This window comes from Zootoca vivipara, chromosome 13, assembly GCF_965207765.1.
Source record: "Zootoca vivipara chromosome 13, rZooViv2.hap1.1, whole genome shotgun sequence".
Taxonomy (NCBI): domain Eukaryota; kingdom Metazoa; phylum Chordata; class Lepidosauria; order Squamata; family Lacertidae; genus Zootoca; species Zootoca vivipara.
Window position 1 is genome coordinate 50392874 of NC_142596.1, and position 23090 is coordinate 50415963.

The window sequence follows — 23090 nt, forward strand, 5'->3', positions numbered from 1 at the left end:
CCGGTTTTTTTTTGTATTCTGTAAAATTAATAAAAAGTATGTTGAGAAAAAAAAAGAAAATCGCTTGTGCGCATGCGTATGGGCCTCCCCCGACCCGGAAGTGCATCGGAAATGACCTCTTCTGGGTCGGGAGAGGCCCATACGCATGCACACAAAGGATTTTCGGTGATTTTTTGCCGATTTTGAAGATCGCCGCCGTGCCGCGCGCCGTAAGAGCGGGCGGTGGCAGCGGGCGGCGGGGGTCGCCGCGGGCCGGATTGGGAGGCTAATTGGGCCACATCCGGCCCGGGGGCCGTAGTCTGGGGACCCCTGAAATAGATGGTGGTTCAGACAATGGTACTGCTTTGTCATTTTGATTTCTTACTCTTTGCATCAAGCCACAGAACAATCACCATGGGAGGGAAAACTGCATTCAGGTAAGAAGGTTAGTTTAACTCCTATTGTGTGGAGAAGGTCACCTGTGGTTGCATCCTACTCTGCAGGGAACATATGTGACAAATGCTAAATTTCAAGGACAATAGTTTAAATGGAACCCTACAAATCTCTCTTCTGTCACTAACTTCTCAATCTTAAAATCATGTTTTATATTATTACGCTTGATGGCTGGAGAAATCTGCAATGTCTTTATACACTTGCAGTGTCATCTTTGTAATGAACGCTGAAATGCTCTCATCATGCAAAATATTATATCCAAAAATCCCAAGAAGCAAGTTCTAATTAAAAAGCCACTCAGAAATATGACCCAGTGTCACCCTTCAACTGTTCCTCCATTTCAATAGCCTACCTACTTTTCAACAACAATTTTTAAGCAAGTGATAATACAAATGTATCCTGGGGGGGGGGGGGAATGTGCTGGATGCCTAAACCAACCATTTATTGTATCCAAGGAAGAAAAAGTGTCTGCTACAGTAGCATCTTGGTTTCAGGTGCCATACTTCAACTCCCATTTACCCTGACTACGAGTCATACCAGTAAAGACTGAGTTGTAGTTCTTCAAGAGCTGGACAGCACTGCATTGACTCAGAAGAGAACACACCTGTCAGAACTTTGGGATACAGCACCATGCCTATGTAGAACTTGGGGTTTTGTGCTTCATACTTTGGACATAGGTTAAATTGGGGGACCTTTGGGGAAAACTTTGGTTCGTGTGAAAAGCTGGGACTTCTGGGTAGGCCTGGGCTATGAGAAAACAGCTTTCTCCCTCAGTAACTGTGAGCAGGCCCAAGATTTACAACACCTGCTTATCTCGCGACTGCCTCCAGTGTCCCAAGCCCAGACTGAACATTCCACTAATTTGAGGAACATTGTGTAGCTGGGCTGTCATAGGGCCCCTTTTTCACCCCACTTGGGCTGTGAAAAGTTGCAGCCAAGGAGCTTTGTGATTGGCTGAGAACAGAAAATCGTGTTACTAGGCCAGAAAAGTATAAAGACCATCAAATTCATAAAAGTAGCTGCAAGCCCCTGTGGGTCTGTTGTTAGCCTCCCAGTATTTGTGTCTTGTTTCCTTGAGACTTGATTCCTCGACTGACTCATCAAGACATTTCTCTTTGGAGGGTCAGAGAGTGACAGTAAAGTATAGCTTTCTTATTTTCTGTGTGTGCATTTCCCCCCAAATGTTTCTAAAGCTTTATATGACCTTTTCCTCAAAATCATTTATTCTTATTGGGTAACAGGGTAACTACTTTAGTAGTTTGAAATAAATCTAAATTCTACACCAGGCATAGGCAAACTCAGCCCTTCAGGTGTTTTGAGACTACAATTCCCATCATCCCTGACCACTGGTCCTGTTAGGTAGGGATGATGGGAGTTGTAGTCCCAAAACATCTGGAGGGCCGAGTTTGCCTACGCGGCCTGTTCTAAACTTCAGCGGAGATTATTTAGAATTGGGGGGGGGGGGTGTCCAAATCTAGTGCCTCAGACTACCTGGATCACAATTATCAACCATCTACATCTTTTATTGCACTGAAGGTTTCAGGAGGGAGAGCAAGAAATTGGATCTTGTTTCCTGAAATTTCCTAAGGTCTGATTAACCAGCAAGGTTTGCCCTTGAACCTTAAAGCCATAGGTGCTGATGGCAGCCTACCATTCCGATTGACTCTGGACCCCACAATCCTTACAACCCTTCAGGATATGCTGTTTCACTGTTAAACTGTTTTTCAATAACCCTTGTGAAGCTGTTATTCAAAAACTAGAGAAGGGAGATGTCTAGTGTTAACTCTCACACATTTTACCTCCCTGCAATTTAAAAATACTTTCCACACACACCCCCGCCCCGCATCCTGTTCACAGTTGAAGAGCGACAGTTTTTCTCCATATACTTTGAGTTCTTTTTAAACATTTTAAAGCTGTCAGCATTTTCTCCATAATCTTATTTTCTCCAGGGCTAATCATACTACGTTCCCTTTGCATTTCCACATAGGATTGTTTTCTAGACCTTTTGCCATCTTTGCAGTCAAGTGATTTATCTACATGTTTATCCTTCAGGATATAAAAAGTAGCTATTTCAGTGACTCGGGAGCAGCAGCTCAGAGTGTACACCTCTGCAATGGACAGACCCTTCTGTTCCTTAGCTTTTTATGATCAACTATATTAAAACTGGTTTAAATGTAATAAAGTTTGTAACGTTTACTGCTAGAAAATATGGGAGGGCAATAAAGTCAGCAGAGCACAGAAATGAAGAAGTCTTAAATATTTCCCCTTGCTTCTTTCCCATGTCCATATATGATAAGCTGGACAGATTGCAAAACAAAAGGAAATTTGAGGCAATTTTAAAGTCACACTACAACAGGGATGCGGGTGGCGCTGTGGGTTAAACCACAGAGCCTCTTGGGCTTACCGATCAGAAGGTCGGCGGTTCGAATCCCCGTGATGAGGTGAGCTCCCGTTGCTCGGTCCCAGCTCCTGCCAACCTAGCAGTTCGAAAGCACATCAAAGTGCAAGTAGATAAATAGGTACCGCTCCGGCGGGAAGGTAAACGGCATTTCCGTGCGCTGCTCTGGTTTGCCAGAAGCGGCTTAGTCATGCTGGCCACATGATCCAGAAGCTATATGCCGGCTCCCTCGGCCAGTAAAGCGAGATGAGCACCGCAACCCCAGAGTCGTCCGCAACTGGACATAATGGTCAGGGGTCCCTTTACCTTTACCTTACAATTTCAACACTACCCACATACTATGCCTCAGGAGACAGAAAACATTGTTGTCTTGTTGATTCTGAAAACTGTTTCTTGAATAGTGATCTCAAATATTCCTACATTCTTTTATATATTGCCCTCTACTACATCTTTTCTCAGTGTTGGCTGGTTTGCAATGATGTCCGTAGCTTAGTAATGTCTCTATTTTTGTTTTCTACCCCACTACTTTTAAATCTCCTCTGTCATTATTCTGTGCTACCACACTTACACCCAAGCCCTTCTTTGCACACAATAAACAAGTGTTTTGCAATGCAAAGAGAAAGCATCATGAAAACCAAACTGAGATATGATTACACTGTCAAATTGCATGAATCACTTCTGCTACTGCGATGCAAACCATTTTATGTTTTATGGAAGGAAAATCCTGTTCTTAAGTGGAAAATACTATCCTCTTGGTGCTACAGTGGAAGTTGTTATGGTTTATTTATATACTGTGTTTTGGATCAACGGCCTCCAGAGAAGTGAACAGCATATTAATGTAAAGAATACATACAATAAATATAACAGCAATCAAAATAATGTAAAATGGCCAAGTCACGGTCCCTCCTCCCTGCTTCTCTGGATGTATCCCTCTAAACCAGTCTTAGCCAACCTAGTGCCCATCAGATGTTGTAGACTAAAACTCCCATCTGTATGCACCAGCACGGCTGTGTTGGCAGCAGCTATTGGGAGTTGTCCATTTTGAAGACTGCCAGAGATCAGTGGCTCTCAATTTTTGTTTTCTTTTGAGGCACTTCAAGCTCACCAGCCAACTCAGCTCACATGCCTTCCTTCTCTCCCAGGTGGAGGGAGAAATCACTTAACATCAAGCTAACAATTAGCAGAGGGAAAAGTACCGCCCTGAGACTCCCAGGTATAGGGCGGTATAGAAATTCATATAATAATAAAAATCATCATCATCAACATCATCATCATTTACAAGATTAGTAGTTTGGTCAAGAATCCTCCAAGCCCTACAAGGTACAGGAAGGTTGGTCAATATCCAATGACAATGTTTACATATGTGTAAGGAAGCAACATGTGCAGTTGGCCCTGTTTAGTTTCACCACTGCAGTCCTACTGTTGACAAGGAAAAGTGGCTGGCTATGCAGTACAGTATTATTATGTATGCTGCATTGGATTGCAGTCTATCCCTGGAACAAGGTGATCCCTTCACAAGCAACTGCAGATATCTCGTTTGGGACTGGTCTTAACTGTCAGGGGTCCTTTACCTTTACCTTTTATGGCTCATGAAGCCTCTGTTTTCTAGTCTCACCTTCACTGACGAAGACTAATATTCCCAGATCTCTTAACTTGGTTAAAGGAGCAGCCTAATACATCGGCTTGATGTTGACAATAAAAAGGGGAAACCTGCAAACTACAATTCCAAAAACAACTGGAGGTATTCTATTCTGTCTGCCAGTAAGTAGAACATGAAAAAGGAGTCTAAATATTTTCAAAGACATAAGATTTAAAAAAGAAATCAGTGCCAGCTCAAACATCTAATAATATCACCAGCTCAACACTAGACTGACAGAAATGCACCTGACCTTTACATTATGCACCACGTACATAGTTCTAAATACTATTTTCACAAGTGTCAAAGACATAAAATGGTTTCTTTTAGCAAAGCATGTTTATCCTTGGATGTACTGCACCAAAATGTTGAAGACCAGGAATGAATTACCCTGAAAACCCTTCTCAAAAGGTACATTTCCAGGAAACCCACAAAGCACTAAGCAACTGAGTTGAAAGTGCTTTGCAATAATCAAAGGCATGTTCTGGAAATTATTCTAAATCAATAAAACCGATTTCTTCATTCCATGCTGGAACCTTAGTACACCTATTCTGTCATTTCATCTGGGCTTCTAATATAAAATTATTGCTCCAATGAAGTGTTTCACACAAAGTCACACATAGAAAGGGTCTTTTTAAATTCTCTGTAATGCTGTCATATTGTTAATCATCAAAAACAGCAATGAATTGTTACCCATTGTCAACTCTTTGCCTGTTTGCAATAAATATTTATCTTTCACAGGTATGTCCCTATCCAAACTACTAACAAGGAAGGTGAGGAAGTTTGTATAATTACAACCATGAGATGCAGAAGGTAGGAGCTTAATAACACATCACAACAAGGGGGGGGGATAACTAAATAAAAGATCACTTACTCCAACATGATTGGAACTTCATTCCATTGTTTCATAACAGAGTGACCATTTTTTTTTTAGAGTTAGCATAAGCTAGCCTCCTTGGTTCAGTTTTAATGAATTAATGTTAGAAACATTAGAACACCAGACAAAATCTGAATGGTCAATCAACGGGCATACCAAAACTAGGAAAGGACCAGGCTGGTGCCATAAGCAGCCATATCCTAACAGAAATAAGAACTGGAGCAGGATACAGTTTGATTCTGAAGTGAAACATCAAGTAGAATATTTTGTTCTGTTGATAAGTCCAATACAGAAAACTAGGTATTTACATCAGGCTGGAAGAATTTAGAGGCTTCATGTTTCCATAGTGTTCAGCACATATGATCTAGGCAGAACAGTCATTCATTGCTATAAAAGCATACAGACCCAAAGTCTCATGAAAATAACTTAAATGAGCATGACCAGCTGTGTTTAGCAACCAGGACAAACAAAGGTAGTACTTCTTCACACAGTGCACAGGAAATTTGCCACCCAAAGATATAGCGATTAGCAACAATTAGGACGGCTTTAAAGGGGAGTATCAATAGCTAGCCGTCATTGCTGCATATTACCTTCCATCAGAGGCAGTTTGTCGCTAAATACCAGTTACTGGGAATCACAAGTAAGAAGTCCTATTGCACACAGCTCCTGTTTGTGGCCTTCCCACTGGTTGGCCACTGTGAAAACAGGATGGCCTTTGGTATGATTCAGAAGTTTCTTCTTTTGTTCTTAAGCAAATATTGCACAGGTGCAAATAATGAAAATGATTAACATTAACTTGAACTTATTCTCTTCACATCTTTAGTTATTTCCCCAATTTAATTTATGTCCTCAAATTGTGGGTTGCCCAAACTGTATGTTTCTCAAGTGCACGTGCTAAAAGAGAGAAAAAACTCTGGTTTTATTTTTTTTATAAATATTGCAAAATCCTTGGCTAAGCAAGAAAGGGATACTCTGGAGTTTACTGCACCAACAGAAATTTGATTCTTCTTTTATCTCAGTAAATAAGAATGCTTTGTACTGTACCCATTTCCACCTGCTTTAACAATAAAACTTAAAGAACCATGAATATGTAAATTAGAGAGAGAGAGAGAGAGAGAGAGAGAGAGAATGTGTAAGAACACAGCAAGTCAGCATAATATTAATGGAGTGGAATTCTGTTTCCCTAAAATATTACTCCAAGCTCTAATGATACATGAGGCCAGTAAACTCACAAGCTAGCCAGATGTAAATGGTCATGAGCAACCCACATGGCTGTACTACAGTGTAGTATGATTCTGCTTTCATGTCTCTCACTTGAAGGGAAATTGAAAAAAACACTCTTTCTGGGACCAAGGTCAGCTTTGCTGGGGGGTCTCTTCTCCCACTCCTCCTCTTGAAAATGTCAGGTGGGCACAGTCAAAGGCAGGTTTAGCGAGAAAGTGCTGTGGCTGAGTGCCTCATATGTCTGAGAAACAGGCCAATTGCCTGCCCTGGAAGGGGTTGCATTCGCTCTGAAGGAGCAAGTATGCAACCTGGGGTTGCTCCTGGATCCAGCTTTGTCATTGGAGGCCCTCATAGCTAGGAGCATCTTTACTAGCTTAAGCAACTATTCCTGGACCATCATAGCTTGACTATAGTAGTCTAGCCATCAGTAATGTGAAGACTGAATTGCTGCAATATACTCTATGCAGGGCCGGCTCTACGATCAGGCTGGGTGGCGCAGGGCGCCACGGCGCCGGCCCGCCAGGGGGGCGCGCCACGCAGCTGCTCCCGCCCACCTGCTGGCCGCTCCGCCGCGCAGCACTAAGCACTGTGCGCTAAGCCCGCCCGCCCGTCGCGCAGCAGCGCCCCTCGGTGGCCGTGCTGCGCACTGAGCCCGGCCGCCTGCCAGCCGCGCTGGAAAAGGGGGGGGCAGAGGGATCCGTCGCACCACGGCGCCAGGGCGCCAAAGGTGCTTAAGACGGCCCTGACTCTATGTAGGACTTAACTTGCAGTTAGTGAAGAATGCTGCAGCACAGTTGCTGCCAAGAGTGATATCCTGTCACTGCTGAAACATTTGTACTAGATACCACTTTTTTTCCGGGGCAAGTTCAGGTTTTTAATATTCATATATAAGGTCTTTAGTGGCTTGGGACGAGTTCACTTGAGAGACTGCCCCATATATACCTATTTAACAGCTTCCATCTATGGAACTGTGAAAGAGTTATACAGTGGTACCTCAGGTTACAGACACTTCAGGTTACAGACTCCGCTAATCCAGAAATAGTACCTCAAGTTAAGAACTTTGCTTCAGGATGAGAACAGAAATTGCACGACGGCGGCGCGGCGGCAGTGGGAGGCCCCATTAGATAAAGTGGTACCTCGGGTTAAGAACAGTTTCAGGTTAAGAACGGACCTCCAGAACGAATTAAGTTCTTAACCCGAGGTACCACTGTATATTGTTCTGCATTGGCAAGGAGTCAATCTTTCATTTTAGCAGCTCCAGTTATGCTTTAGAACTCTCTGCCTATTGACATTAGGCAGGCGCCCTTGCTGTACTGTTTGAGACATTTGCAGTAAACTTTTCAGTAAATCTTCTCAGACATATAATTTAGATACATATTTGTTTTAACAAGTTTTGCAGATTGTGTTTTATTGAAAATTATTTATGTATACTAGTTGTTTCTGCTTTTACAGTTTTGCTGAATTTATCTGTAGCCATATTATTTACACTGCTTAGTTTTCTGATTAAGTGGTCTATAAAAGTTCTCTAAATTAATTAATTAGATTAGTTGTGCAAGCTACTGTTCTATGGAATCTAATAAAACCCTTAAATCATCACGTTTTACTCCAGGTTCCCTCACACAGTTAATTCAGCAGATGCTTCAGATCTATTTTGTGCAGAAGTATGTTTGAAAACTGTGTAGAAAGCTCACATCTGAGCACTTCCTAGAAACTGCTCTCTAAGGCTGGCACACTAACATGAAGATATTCACCAGCTTTTAGCTTCTTCGCTTTCAGTTGTAACATTTTTTTATCTAATTGGCTTCAGAATTTATAATCCTAGTGACAGCATTCTGGCTGTGCAGCACAAAATGTTTTTTAAAAATAAAATAAGAAGAGTGGTGGAAGACGACTAGGAAGAAGCTGAGCGAAGGCTGAAGGCACCATCTTCTGTCAGGAACACATTACTGCAGCAAAATGTGGACTTGCTAGTGCAGCTGCTTCTTTTTTCATCCTTATATACTAAGAAAGGTAATCCAGAGCTTTCAGGAAACTCTTTTCTGCTCAAAAAGCAGCACAGGCACCTGACAAGTTTTCTGCATACTCGAGGAAAAATTAGTACAAAGCTGAAGTGCAACCAAAACAGCCAGACTTTGAAAAGACTAGATTGAGCAAAGAAAAAATGCAATTAAAGCAGCAAAAAATTAACATTTCACCACCAGCACCATACAATAAGAAGGTTTGTCAGGCACACGCTTCATTGACATATGTTCATATCTGTCAGCATTTCCATGATAAATCCCAATTTTCAGCCATTGTTGATCAAATCAAACAAAATTTGGTATGCAACTTTTCAGGCCCAGATGCTGAAATAAAATATGCACATTAGTCATTTACGTTTCAGAGCAGCAGAGAGCTGTTCTGCAACTTTCCACAATTTGAGTTTTTTGCCACACACAGCTAAAAACAAGACTTTTTCCTAATGAAACTTCTGACAATGAATCCTTTATAGCAAGTTAGTAGAACATTTTGCTGGAGAAACTTTACACACAGTTGATTCAATGCCACAGTGCACACAATATTTCAGTACTATTCAAGTATAAATGCTGGTAAAAAACAAAAATGTATGTGTGCATACACACACACACACACACACACACACACACACACATGATAGGGATGTGTTAATCTAAAAATAAAAGATGCCATAAGCAGAACCCCATAACACTTCTGAACCAGAAAATGTGCAACTATAAGTTATGCTTCCCCTCAACTGGCATAGCCAACTGATATTTCCAAAGACATATGACAGAATGGAAGTTGTTTTGTGGGTCTGTGATGGCTTACATTAGACAGAAATTGGGAACCTGTGATCCTCCAGACGTTACTTACCAAGGCATAGGATGGATGAAAGATCTGTCAAATTTTCCTAGCATCTTTGAAATCAATGGAAGTCAAGTGCAATAAAATGAGTCCAGCTCAACTATATTTTTCTAAAGCCTTGATTTATATGTAAATTTTTCAGTTAACCTTTTCCAGTCACCATGCTGTTTGGGAACTAACAGTCAATAGAATATCTCTGACATAACTTCTAAAGGTAAAGGACCCCTGATGATTCTGGGGTTGCGGCACTCATCTTGCTTTACAGGCCGAGGGAGCTGTTGTTTGTCCACAGTTTTTTCCGGTCATGTGGCCAGCATGACTAAACCACTTCTGGTGCAATGGAACACCGAAACCAGAGGAGCACACGGAAACGTCGTTTACCTTCCCGCCGGAGGGAGCGGGGGGCTGGCGGCAGGCAGGATGACGGAGGCGGTGCTCGAGGGCTCTCTCAGCAAGTACACCAACCTCATCCAGGGCTGGCAAAGCAGGTAAATGTTGTGGGAATGACCTCTCTCAGTCTCATTTTTTTGGGGGGGGGTGTGTGCCAGTGGGTCGACCTACTTCCTTTCCCCCCTGTCTCCCCACCCTCCCTATTCCTCAGTCCCCCACCCATTCCCAACCCCCAGGATTTGCCCCGTCTTTTAATGGTGGTGTGCCGCGTGATTTTTTTGGCGGAACAAGTGTGCCGTGGCCCAAAGAAGGTTGAGAAACACTGGAATATAGGGACAACATTTGCCCTCCTCCAGTCTGCTGGGACTTCACCTGTTCTCCAGGAATTCTCAAAGATTACAGCCAGTGGTTCGGAAATCACCTCTGCCAGTTCTTTTAATACTCTTGGATGTAGTTCATCTGGCCCCGGAGACTTGAATACATCTAAACTAGCCAAGTATTCTTGTACTACCGCCTTACATGTTCGGGGCTGTGTTTCCCCTGCTGAATCATCTGCGCCATATTCTTCAGGTCGGGCATTGTTTCCTTTTTTGGAGAAGACTGAGGCAAAGAAGGTATTGAGAAGTTCTGCCCTTTCTCTGTCCCCTGTTCGCATTTCACCATCTTCTCCTCTAAGTGACCCCACTGTTTCCCTGTTCTTCCTTTTGCTACAGACATACTCATAAAAGCACCCCCCCCCCTTTTTTTTTTTGCTTTAACCTCTCTAGCAAGCCTGAGTTCATTCTGTGCTTTAGCTTTTCTGACTTGGTCTCTACACGTGCTGGCTATTTGTTTGATTTGTTTTTATAATAATTTTTATTGATTTTTTTATAGAAACAAAACCAACAACACACACAATACATGCTCTGTCCCTCCAATTTCCCTGCCCCCACAAGTCCACTTCTGCCACCAGTAGAACCCGTGGGCATTGAGAATCAGAGGGGTCCATTGTAAGGCTGGGTTTGACCTCCCCCTCCCCCCTTCCCCCTCATCCCCTCCCTGCCACTGAAAGGACAGGGATGGAGGGGCTCTGGGGATTGGTTTCCCCTCAGCTGCTCCTTTAACACAAGCCTTCAACAAAACATAAACACAATACCTATAAAAAAAGAAAAACAACACCAAAAAAGAAAACAAATAAAAAATTTAAAATTTCCAATTCTTATTTTCTTCACATTATAATTGTGACTTCCTCAAATCTCTTCTTCCTGGTTTTCCTAACTTCTCTAATTAATTGTGGCGGATTTTCTACTTCAATTCCAAATCTTATCCTTATAATATTAACTTATTCCTCCTCCGTCTTCATGCTGCCTCCCCACAAGTCCCCTCCTGCCACAAGAGGAACCTGCTAGGCGCAGCACTTCAAAGGTTCCATTTTTGTGTCTGAGCTTCCCTCCCCCCCCTCTCCCCCCCAGAGCACCCTCTGCCACCAGGTGCTTCGGAGCAAAGAGAGGGGGGAAGGCGGCCCTCCATCCAGACACTTATCTGAACACAAACATGTCACTACAAATCCAAAAATTGTTTCCCAAGCCATTCTTCTACTCCCCTCCAGAAAACTAAATTTTTATATCTGTTCACTCTCCCTTCTCCTCCCGGTGTCTTTTCCCCCCTTGGATCAGCAGTCCTTTAACAGGCCAAGATTTCAGAAACCGTTAATCAATCACCAAAATACTTTTTGACTAAAAAAATTTACCCCACGCCCGTTCTTTCCCACTTCCAAATCCCGGCCTCTGTCCCCCCCCTCCCTCTGCCTTTCCTTTTCCTCAATTACCCATGCCCAATTTTTAGTCCCTCCAGGAGCCTTCTTTTCTTGAATCAATTCATTTTGTTGTTCTTGACAGCTGTCATTTTCCTTTTCAGGTCCTTGTTGTTCTTCCTCCAAGTCACATTTTTTATAATCCACCTCAGTTTTTGCAAAATCCACTTCTTGTTCTTTACTCTCAAATAAGGTTTCCACATTATCCTCTAAGTCCTGATCTTGAGCCAAAGTCTCTGAACATGTTGGACTGGAGTGTTGCAGTGTCCTGTGAATGTCCTTCAGAATCTCTAAATAGTTCAAAACTGTCTCTTGGAAGCTTGGTGAATACATTGTTTTCATTCCTTCTAACCACAGACTGGCAGGAGATTAGGAGGCAGAGCACACTGGAAATTTCCATTCACTCACGCTTTCCTCCATCTTGGCTATACCTTCCATTGTCTTTAACTTTTCCACAATAAATCATCTATTAAGTCCAAATGCTTCAGCCAGTTAAGCTCTCAACGAATTTTTATAAATTTTTCTTGTCTTTTGGCAGTTTTGACAGCTTTGACAGCTGTCAAAAATTTTCCCCTTAACGCACTTACTGTTCCTCAGGAGGTGCCGGCGCCGGGGTTTGAGAAGGGATAGAAAGATTGTTTCTTTCGGATACAGAAAAAACAAAGTATCCCTTTCGGCTTTTGGCTTTGGAATATTTAATACGCCTCTTGATTGACCATTAGGAAGAGATCGACTCCCGTTTTTGAATCTCTCCCTGTTTTCCGAATTATTTGTTTTTAAAGTCCACAAGTCCAATGAAGATTTCACTTACTTTGGTCAAATCTTTTATTTCTTGGAAGAATCCGCCGCTTGCCGGGTGAGGACTCGGAGCTTCGCTTCTAGGAGGCAAGTTGGACCCCAAAATGGCTCCCGCGGCTCCACTCCGCTGGCTCTCGATTGCTCTACGGAGCTCTCGGGTAGCGGAGGAACCGCGAACGGAGCAGCTGCTGGGCGCTTCAGTCACCGGGACGCCCTTCCCGGTGCTCTTGTGGGGAGTCCGCTCGCTCTGCGGACTTCCCCCCCCTCCGCGAGGCCAGGGACTTCGCAGCCCCTGCGTCCTTCTTGCCGGCGCGACGGACCGGAAGTCCACGTGCTGGCTATTTGTTTGAATTCCTCTCTGGTGGTTTCCCCCTTTTTTCCATTTTTTGTACATATCCCTTTTAAATCTTAACTCAGTTAAAAGTTCTTTAGATAGCCACCCTGGCTTCTTTAGGCACCTTCCATGTTTCCGTCTCATTGGTATTGCCTGAAGTTGTGTTTTTAATATCTCCCTTTTAACAAACTCCAAACTTTCTTTAAGTCTAGAATTTGAGTCTTAGTATGCTTGGTTGCTCCTTTCCGCTGTATAATAAACTCCAGAAGAGCATGATCACTCCCACCTAATGATCCTGCCACTTCTATCCCACTAACCAGGTCATCACTATTGGTTAGGACCAAATCTAAAATGGCTGATCCTCTTGTTGCGTCTCCTACTTTCTGGACAGTGAAATTATCTGCAAGGCCAGTGAGGAATCTGTTCGACCTTATGCTCTTGGCTGAGTTTGACATCCAACAAATATCAGGATAGTTGAAATCCCCCATTACTACTATCTCACTTCCTTTTGAATGGTTGGCCATCTGTTTCAGGAAGGCATCATCTGTGTCCTCAGTTTGGCTTGGGGGTCTATAGTAAACTCCCACAATGAGATCACTGTTATTTTTCTCTCCTTTAATTTTGACCCAGATACTCTCAATTTGGCTTGGAAGTTTTAAATCCTGGATCTCTTCACAGGTATACACATCTCTGATATATAATGCCACTCCTCCTCCTTTCCTGTTTGGTCTATTTCTCAGAAATAGATTGTATCCCTCTATTACTACATTCCAATCATGAGACTCATCCCAAGAGCTCAAGTTCCAAGAGCTCTGTACCAAGAGCTCAAGTTCATCTTGTTTATTTCCCATGCTCTGTGCATTAGTATACAGACACTGAAATCCATTGATCACCCCCCCAGCCTCTTATATAAGGATTCTTTCCTCCCACCATTAGGTTTGCGTGCTGTTTGCTCCATTTGGTCCCTGACATTTGGATGATCATCTTCAGCACTTGATAGATTCCTACCTTCAGGACCACTGTCTCCCTCCCCCACATAAGTCAGTTTAAAGCCCTCCTGATGAGGTTTTTGAGATTCTTGGCAAAAACATTCCTCCCAACTCTTGTGAGGTGCAGCCCATCACTTGCCAGAAGTCCATCTTCAAGAAACGGCAGACCATGATCTAAGAATCCAAACCATTCCTGCTTGCACCATTTGCGAAGCCAGTTGTTCACTTCCCCTATTTTACCCTCTCTCCCTGGGCCACGTCGTTCAACTGGGAGGACAGATGTGATGACAATTTGTGCATTTAATTGCTTCAACTTCCTGCCCAGAGCCTCATAATCACTTTTGATCTTCTGGAGGCTATGGCTAGCAGTGTCATTGGTTCCCACATGGACCAAAAGGAAGGGGTATTTGTCAGTGGGTTTTATGATTCCTTGCAGCCATTCTGTTACATCTTGGATCTTGGCCCCAGGGAGACAGCACACCTCTCAAGACGTCTTGTCAGGCCCACAGATCACTGCTTCTGTACCCCTCAGTAGGGAATCCCCTATCACCACTACACGCCTCCTAATACGCTTGCTCATGATTCTTCCATGTGCTGCCCCTTCCCAAGTCACCTGCATATTCCCGGAGAACTGACTTTGCTGTTCATCTTCATATTCCTGATGAACTGTGATGAGGGAGAGATCTTCAGATGGAGTCTGTTCTTTGTCTTCCATGTTAAGGGAAAGTACTTCAAATTGATTGTGTAGTTCTAAACCCTCAGAGTGATCCCTGGGCCTTCTACTTCTATGAGTCACATTCTTCCATACATCTGGCTCCTGTGCTGGGGAACTGACCTCCTCCTCAGGGATGTCCCCTGCCTCCTCTTTGGTGCAGAAAGTGTGCTCTGCTGCATCCAAGAAAAGCTCCAGTTCATTAATTTTCTGGAGCGTAGATACAGCCTGAAGTTGCTGGACCAACAGAGGAGTACATAATTTCATTCAAAACTATCTGTGTCAAGCCAGTACATGTTGCACTTAGAACAGCAAGGAACTTCTTAAGCAGAAGCCTTTCCCACCTAAAAATGCCCAAACAGCTCAGACCGCCATCATTACGCTCCAAGCCAACTGCTACCTACCTGTAACTATCTAAGGAAACTATCTAAGGAAAGATTGCCAGCCATGCTAAGTAAGATATAGCCAAAAGAAGAGCAGCACGACAGCATCAAATTCACCTATCATTCTGGTAGCTAAAGCCACTGCAATGCAAGCATGGTGCGGACAGGGGGGTAGCTGTACTAACATGTTCAGCCATATTTCCATTTCATTGGGAAAAAAGGTTATAAGCAAAAGTTCATCACCTATCACCACCTGAAACAAGAAGTGAAAAGAAGTTTGGTAAACTACATCCACTGGTGGATGGTCCAAACATTATGAATATAGGAGATGCCACAGGGACTTGTATTAAGCCAAATAAACTTTGTGGTTATGGGAGGAATTTGGAATCAGTTTGGGCACTACTATAGAAGGGTCTCTGTTTCTACCCTGTCACTATCAGCTTAATCTCAGATGTTGGGGTACTTGGAGAAGGGTCTTTTGTATTAAGTACTCCCAACCAAATGTTTAAGGGCTTTAAAAGGTAAAAACACTTTAGGAATACACAGCAAGGTAAACAAAACTACAGGAAGGCAAAACAAGCCACTGACACCATTCTGAAGTCCCCACAGAACACTTGCAAACTAATCCCCATCTACTGAAAGAAATCTATCCCCCCACCCCACATCATTGAAGGTATACCTGAAGGAGCATCTCCACCCCCATCGTTTTGCCCGGACACTGAGGTCCAGCACCGAGGGCCTTCTGGCGGTTCCCTCATTGCGAGAAGCCAAGTTGCAGGGAACTAGGCAGAGGGCCTTCTCGGTAGTGGCGCTTGCCCTGTGGAATGCCCTCCCAATCAAATGTCAAAGAGGAAAACAACTACCAGACTTTTAGAATAAATCTGAAGGCAGCCCTGTTTAGGGAGGCTTTTAATGTTTAATCCATTATTGTATTGTATTTTTCTGTTGGAAGCCGCCCAGAGTGGCTGGGGAAACCAAGCCAGATAGGCGGGGTATTAATAATAATAATAATAATAATAATATGAGGAAATCTTGACGAAAACTGAAAAAGGATGGAGTTTAAAACCTTTTGAGGACATTAAAGGAGTGTTAACAGGATGGATAGAATACCATCAAATAAATGATGTGCTTAAAGAAGATAGAAAAATAGGTTTTGAGGATAAAAGATCCAAATTTCAAATAGAAGTACTAGAAGGCAAAACAAAGCTTTTGGCAAAGATGTATGATTTGTTGTTGGAGTGGTATACAAAAGATGAGTTGACAAAAGAAGTGATGATTAAATGGGCAAAAGATTTGGGGCATAATATTGAATATGATGCGTGGTTGAAATTATGGAATCAAACTTTAAGATTTACAGCATGTACTGCCTTGAAAGAAAATGTATATAAGATGATGTACAGATGGTATTTAACTCCAGTTAAATTAGCTAAAATGTATAGAATGAGTGATAAAAGTTGCTGGAAATGTAAAGAGAAAGATGGTGAATTTTATCATATGTGGTGGACATGCGAAAAAGTTAAAAGATTTTGGGAAAGTTTATATAACGAATTGAAAAAGATGTTTAGATATACCTTTCCAAAAAAGCCAGAAGCATTTTTGTTAGGAATAATAGGAGGAGAGATTAGAAAAGAAGATCAAACACTGTTTATGTATGCAACAACCGCGGCTAGGACTTTGTTAGCCCAAAAATGGAAATTACAGGAATTACCTACAATTGTGGAGTGGCAGATAAAAATGATGGACTATGCTGAACTTGCTAGATTGACATGCAAGATTCGTGACCAGGGGGAGACAAGGTTTCAAAAGGACTGGAGTAAATATGTGGACTATATGGAGAAAAACTGTAGATCATTAAAAACTCTCGCAGGATTAAAATAAACCTTACGAATTGACCAATATGTTAAAAAAGGAACTGCAAAAAAGGGAATTAACAAGAAACCCGCATGAAGGGAGGGGGGGAAGTCATAGCTCGGCGGAGCAAGGTAAAAGATGTGAATATAAGATTTTGTATAAAAGATTGGTTTTGTTAATTTGTTGAATTTGGAAAATTGGAATAAAATGTATTTAAAAAATAATAATAATAATAATAATTATATACAGTACTGTACAGCATTGACAAATAAGCCACATCTTGTTTATGTCTTCATAGGTTTCCTATTATCAAGCCAAGTTTCAACATTGCTCTCAGTTAGAACTTAAACCTACAAGCTTCAACAATTGAACCCATAATCTTGCCATTAAAGAAAGCCATTGCACTTCAATATGGCTACATAATAAATAGCTGAAACCATCATGATCACAACTGTTACCCACTGTTGCCAATGCATTTCACTAGTAAATACTAAATATTTTAGAAACTATTATAAGCCATTTCTTTCTTCTCCATCTCATCTCATCTCATCTCATCTCATCTCATGAGTTCTGTGAATAGCTCTTAGGGTCGTGGGTTCGAGCCCCCATTAGGCAAAAGATCCCTGCATTACAGAGAATTGGAGTAGAAGACCCTCATGGTCCCTTCCAACTCTACAGTTCTGTGATTCCATTATTTGCTGGGAACCATGTGATTAGATTTACTCTTAAGAAGCCCAGGAAGTTCTCCTGGGAATTTGGAAACAATGGAAGAGTTAAAATACGGGCATTTAAATGTCACTTAAGGCAGAATAAAATATTGCAGCTAAAAGGAGAACTTGACACTTGGAATCTGAACTAATTATAGTGTCTTGGAGAACATAAAAGTTTTAACTTGAAAGAGCTTTTAGCGTCAGTGGCAGTTACTGGTCTCTTTGTACTCAAAAGGGTATCTTGATCATTTTTTGTTTCCCCTCCTTGCATAAAAATTTGTGCATGACTGTGTCCAGCATGAAGAGGTACTTACATAAAACTGTTCTGTCAACAAAAACATCAGCCCAGGCAATTAATACCGTAAATGAAATAACAACATTTTCTCTGCGTGGGATCATGATCCACACCCATTAAAAAAAAATACACAGTCAATTATTTTTTATTTCTTTTAAGATACTAAGCAAAACATGCTTCTGAAGACTCTTGATATCAACCATGAAGAAAAGGTTAATCTTGGCTGCATCAGTGAATTTTACACTTTGGCTAGCAATTTTAACAACTGGCTAAGCAGTTTTAGCTGCTCTTAATAAAACACAATTTAAGCTTTTACTGCCCAGCTTGAATTTGTTTGCCATTAGCAAGAGGTTACAGGGAAAAGGCAATAATCAACCAGAATTTATAAGAGACCCTTAGGAGGTAGCACATAATATGCAGAGACTCAGGGAAGTGCATTTAACCACTGCTGAAAAACAACCTCTGCCTGACTGATTTGGGCACAACACTTATAAAGAACAAACTAAAATGTTTGATAAATGCAAAGCACCAGAAACCTAGGTTATATTTTTAAAAATTTGTTTCAGCATTATTTTTAACAAAGGGCTGATATGTGGATAATTAGCCCTGGCAGATTCCCCAGGGTGGGAAGAATAACAAGAATAGACATCACTGCAGCCTACCACTAGAAAATGAAATTTTCCTGGGAATCAGCTGCACATGGACCAGAATGTCAATGCTTATTCTTAGACTCTTGATGGAAAAATGCATTTTTCCAATGCAACAAGGTAGAGAGCAGGACTGCTACCTGAACTCATCCTAGCAAAGAAACATGTGAACTCTCTTAAGATATATCACTTTCTTTTTCTTTTTTTTTTACTGAAAATGTAAAAACATACACAATTTGGTAAAATGTGTTGGCATTACATAATTTGCATCCTAACCTCCAGCATCAATTGCTTACATATCAAACAAACTCAGATCTCAAAAATGACACTTTTGTAATTACAGTATTCCATCACAAAGCCTCCTTCATTTGTGATATTTCTTTGACAGGAATCTGTAAACAGCTAGTAGGTGAATTCAGACTGAGTTAATAGAAATATAATATAATTGCTTTCACTATAAATCTGGAAAGTGCAATACGAACATTTACTTGCACCACATTTATCTAGAACAACTTTGCCTGGGTCTCGTCCTACTGGCTAACAGCAAAGCTTTATAGTTCAATGTGATTCTTGTCTAGTTTCACAGGAAAGACAATGCAAATTACTGTAGAAACATGTGTTTAAACCTTCTTAGTCTCACAAGCAAACTAAGTAACATCCCCATCAGTTCTATTGGCAGCATTTTGATAACTGTGCACTGATTTCAAGTAACAGACCCAAGACCATGTGGTCAGGAACACTTTCATAATGCAAAGGGTTCTCAATATAAAGGCTGGCCCATATCAAGCAGCTTCCTCATTCATGGCACATCTCTAAATGAAGTATTCCTTCAATTAAAAGTAACTCATGAACCAGAGCAAAAAATATACATGCCCACAGAAAAGTACATCATTTATTTTTTATCAGTAACCTCACAGCTGCCGGGCACACGCATACTGGCCTTGTGAACAAAAAGGATGCTTGACTGCAAGCCAAAATTGAGTTTTGTAAAACTTGGCCATTTATTATTTCCCAAACACGAGAAGAACTCAAACCATTCAGAAATTGTGCATGCCCAATGACTTTCAGTCTCATCTGAAAATTGCAAACTTTATGGTATGGACACCCCTCCCTCCCTCCCTCTCTCTCCCTCTCTCTCTCTCACACACACACGTGGCAGCAAGTTTAAGTGGATTTTGGCCAAAATTCATGCAATTTCTTCTTATACAGAACAAGTAAAATAGACAGTCTGTTGACAGCCATACCTGCTCGAGATGGCAGAATTCTGTTCTTTCAGAACAAGTTCACGTTGCTGCAGGGCAATGATGTGCCTGGAAAGATCATCAGGGCTCCTAAGTAATTGGAGGACACAAAATTCACAGTTAAAGACTACCAGATATACTAAGGGTAAAAACACATTGTTTCATATCCTAGAGTCTAAATATTTCCATGAGCCCCGTGGAAGAGTCATGGAGCTGTCCCTGGAGCCTCCTCTTGCCAGTGGAGAGCCTCCTGCTTCTGGGGAAGCAACTGAGAGTATACTGCTGAGCAGGCCTCGACTCCACCTCCATGGACATGCCAGCACCAGCATAAGGAAAACCCACAGAGTCCAGCCATTTGAAAGAGTGCCTGTTAACTTGGACTGTGCCAGATTGGTTATCCATGCATTAGGTGGTCCATCACATCTCATTTAATACCAAATATGTCAGCCACATGAGCTTTTGTTTCTGCTGGACAGAAGGAAATATTGTGATGTCAGTGGTTTATGTGTTCAATACTATTTGAAATGCACTGTACCTACTAATAATACATGCTTGTGAATAGCATTTTGTCTGGTCTTCTGTAGTATGAATTATCTCTAGCCAAGCCGACAGAGAAACTTCTGCATATTGAAATATATTTGGTTCTTTCCCTACCATCCACATATGTTGATCAGCGGGCCACAAACACATGCAGGCAAATAGGCAAGGCACTTTTTAATACTTATTTTTAATCTTTTCTAAAAGTACCAATAAACTGGAAGGCGGTATATGTTTAGTCAACTTTCAGTAAGCATATACAGGTATTTTCATAAAAGATTTAAGCCAGCAGGAGAAAGTGCAAAAAATGTTTCACATGTTTCTAAAACTCAATGAGGCCCTGAATTAGTATAATTTAAATGGTGAATTAGAGCAATGCAGTGTTTGGGTTTGAAGCAGATTTCTGTGCACTGTACAGCACTGCCCTCTGTTGAATCAAAGACCAGAAAAAGGTGCATGAAGCCAAGTAGGATTTTTTAAAACTAATAGACGGAACAAGAACCGACAATAACTGGAGAAAAATCTTTTTGTTGCCAAGTACTAGACAATTTCTGCAACAAATGAAGGAAATAAAAAACAGTATTTAAAATGAAAAAGCTAGTAAAAAAGCAAACTTGTCACATGAGAAATTTGCAACAAAAGTATGTTTCTTAGAATTTGTTCCTCTCTGTCATCTTCAATGCACTCTTTTTATACCCAGAATGTCAATGTAGAAATTTTGTTTCTAAAGGTCTGATTTGAAAATATATATATCAACTAGTTTTAAAAAGACTCATCTACCTGCATTCTTCTGCTTTCTCCAACTGAATGGATCACATGTAGCAGTTCAAGACCACATCACCATCTAGTTTCCCACAGACACATTCAACTATCTCCCTCAGACGGGAGTAGGAAACTCACACCAGCTGGATTATTTTTATATACAGGACTCAAAGACTTGCTGGATATACTACCATGAGAGGTATAAGCTGAAAGCAAATAATATCAACAGCAAGGCTCTCAAAAAGTGCTACCTGTTATGTGAAAGTCTATGTATGCGCCTGCCTCTATGCATTATGGGGCAAAAGGGTAAGTTCTACTTTCTCTCCCTGGTGAGGCTCACATCCTAGTCAGTCTAACAGGCCCGCTTCCACTCTCTGTGGAGCTTGTGGAATTATTTCCCCATGCTGCCCAGTAGCCCTTCCAGGCTAGCCCAGAATAAAGGAAAGAAGTAGCAGCAGATGCAGCAAGACTTCACTTGAGGGACTCAATTTCTCCTCAACTCCACAGTGCTACCAAGGTAGGAGAGCTGTCACCTTCCTAATATTCCATCTCTTCCTTGTGCTACTATCTCCAAATGGTACCAAGCTAGTCCATCCCAACCATGGCAAGAGAAGGCAATTAACAAACCTTTCAACAGACATGCACCCCCCCCCAAACAACCCTTTCCTGAGGCCTTTCCTTTACAAGACAGGAAAGAATTCTTGACCATTATGTTATGGACTTAAGCATTAAAAACTGAAAACGGGTGTATAATTAACAGATGGAGTATAATAGGAATAAAATAATTTACTGTAAGTGAAAGAGGATAAAGGAAGGTTGGAAAGATTTAATTGCCTTCGTCAAATTGTGTTTCTCCAACTCAAGGGTCAGAAGTGCAGGGATTCAAGTACATCTAATTAAAAATGTTAGCTGAAGGCACACTGGAAACAGATGCACAGGCAGAGAGAGCCCATTTTCTACATATGCAAAAGTCAATTGCAGCACAGTGTTCAGCAAAGAGATAGATATGTATGCAATTATTTTAAAGATATCTTACTTTTGACTATATGTGCAGCACACAACCTTATTATTATCAACACAGGTAGGTAGCCGTCTTGGTCTGATGTAGTCGAAACAAAATTTAAAAATTCCTTCCAGCAGCACCAACTAAGTTTGTCATTGGTATGAGCTTTCGTGTGCATGCACACTTCTTCATTATCAACACACTTTTTCAACAACAAAGTAATAGAAAACATAATGGAGGCACCCTTGGTCGAACCACTGGCACCTCTTAGACTATGTAATTGTCCGAGCTGAAGATCGTTGTGATGTGCTCCTTACATGACAAGTGTCAACGACTGCTGGACAGATCACCAATTAATACGCTCCACAATGGCTATCAAGATCATACCTCAATGCAGGCTTCAAGGAAAGAAACCAAGGCGCAAAATGAACATTCAAGTCCTTCAAGATCCTGTTAAGCCGTATTGCTTCCAAATGACTTTTAAGGACCATCTGCTTTTGGAGTTCCCTGACAACATCGAGGAACACTGGACCAAGCTAAAAACATCCATTATTGCAGCCTGTGAACAAACTATTGGATCAAGAAACACCAGGAGTGGTTTGATGAGAATGACAGTGAGATTGAACTCATTATTGGCAAGAAAAGGAAGGCCTTTCGAAACTGTGCCACTAAGGAAAAAACCTATGCCAATGCTAAGGCTGAGGTTGAAAGAACCAGAGATCTAAAGAACACCTGGTGGATTAAAAAAGCTCAAGAGATCCAGCACTTAGCCGACACTCATGATGCACAGAGTTTCTTTGACACCACAAAGACCATCTATGGGCCAAAAAATCATGACATATGCCCCCTATGCTCAACAGACAGTACCACACTTCTAAAAGATAAAGAAGCTATTGCACTGTGCTGGAAAAAACATTATCAACATCTCCTTAACCGCAACTCCCCTGTAGCTGTGGTCCTCTCACAAATTAGAGATGAGCTTGCAGTATCTCCAAATCTGGGAGAGTTACCCAAATAAAAACAACAAAGCCAGTAAACCTGATGGGATACTTGCCGAAGTCTTCAAAGTGGGTGGAACTGAATTTATACTTCACAAGCTCATTGAAAAAATCTGGGAGAGAAAGAAGATCCCAGCAGACTTAGGGATACCAAAATTATCAAGCTCTTTTTAAAAGGTGACAGAACAGTTGTGGAAACTATCGAGGCATCTCTTTATT

General features: G+C 41.6%; 1 protein-coding gene across 2 annotated transcripts in view; it reads right to left on the reverse strand.

Annotated features, from left to right (window-relative positions):
• Positions 1-23090, reverse strand: part of MAD1L1 (mitotic arrest deficient 1 like 1) — a 482869-nt gene that overhangs the window by 392942 nt on the left and 66837 nt on the right. For both annotated transcript variants that reach the window (XM_035130662.3, XM_088656937.1), the window contains exon 10: positions 19575-19661. In XM_035130662.3, the coding sequence (XP_034986553.2) occupies positions 19575-19661 (87 nt within the window). The remainder of the gene's footprint in view (positions 1-19574; positions 19662-23090) is intronic.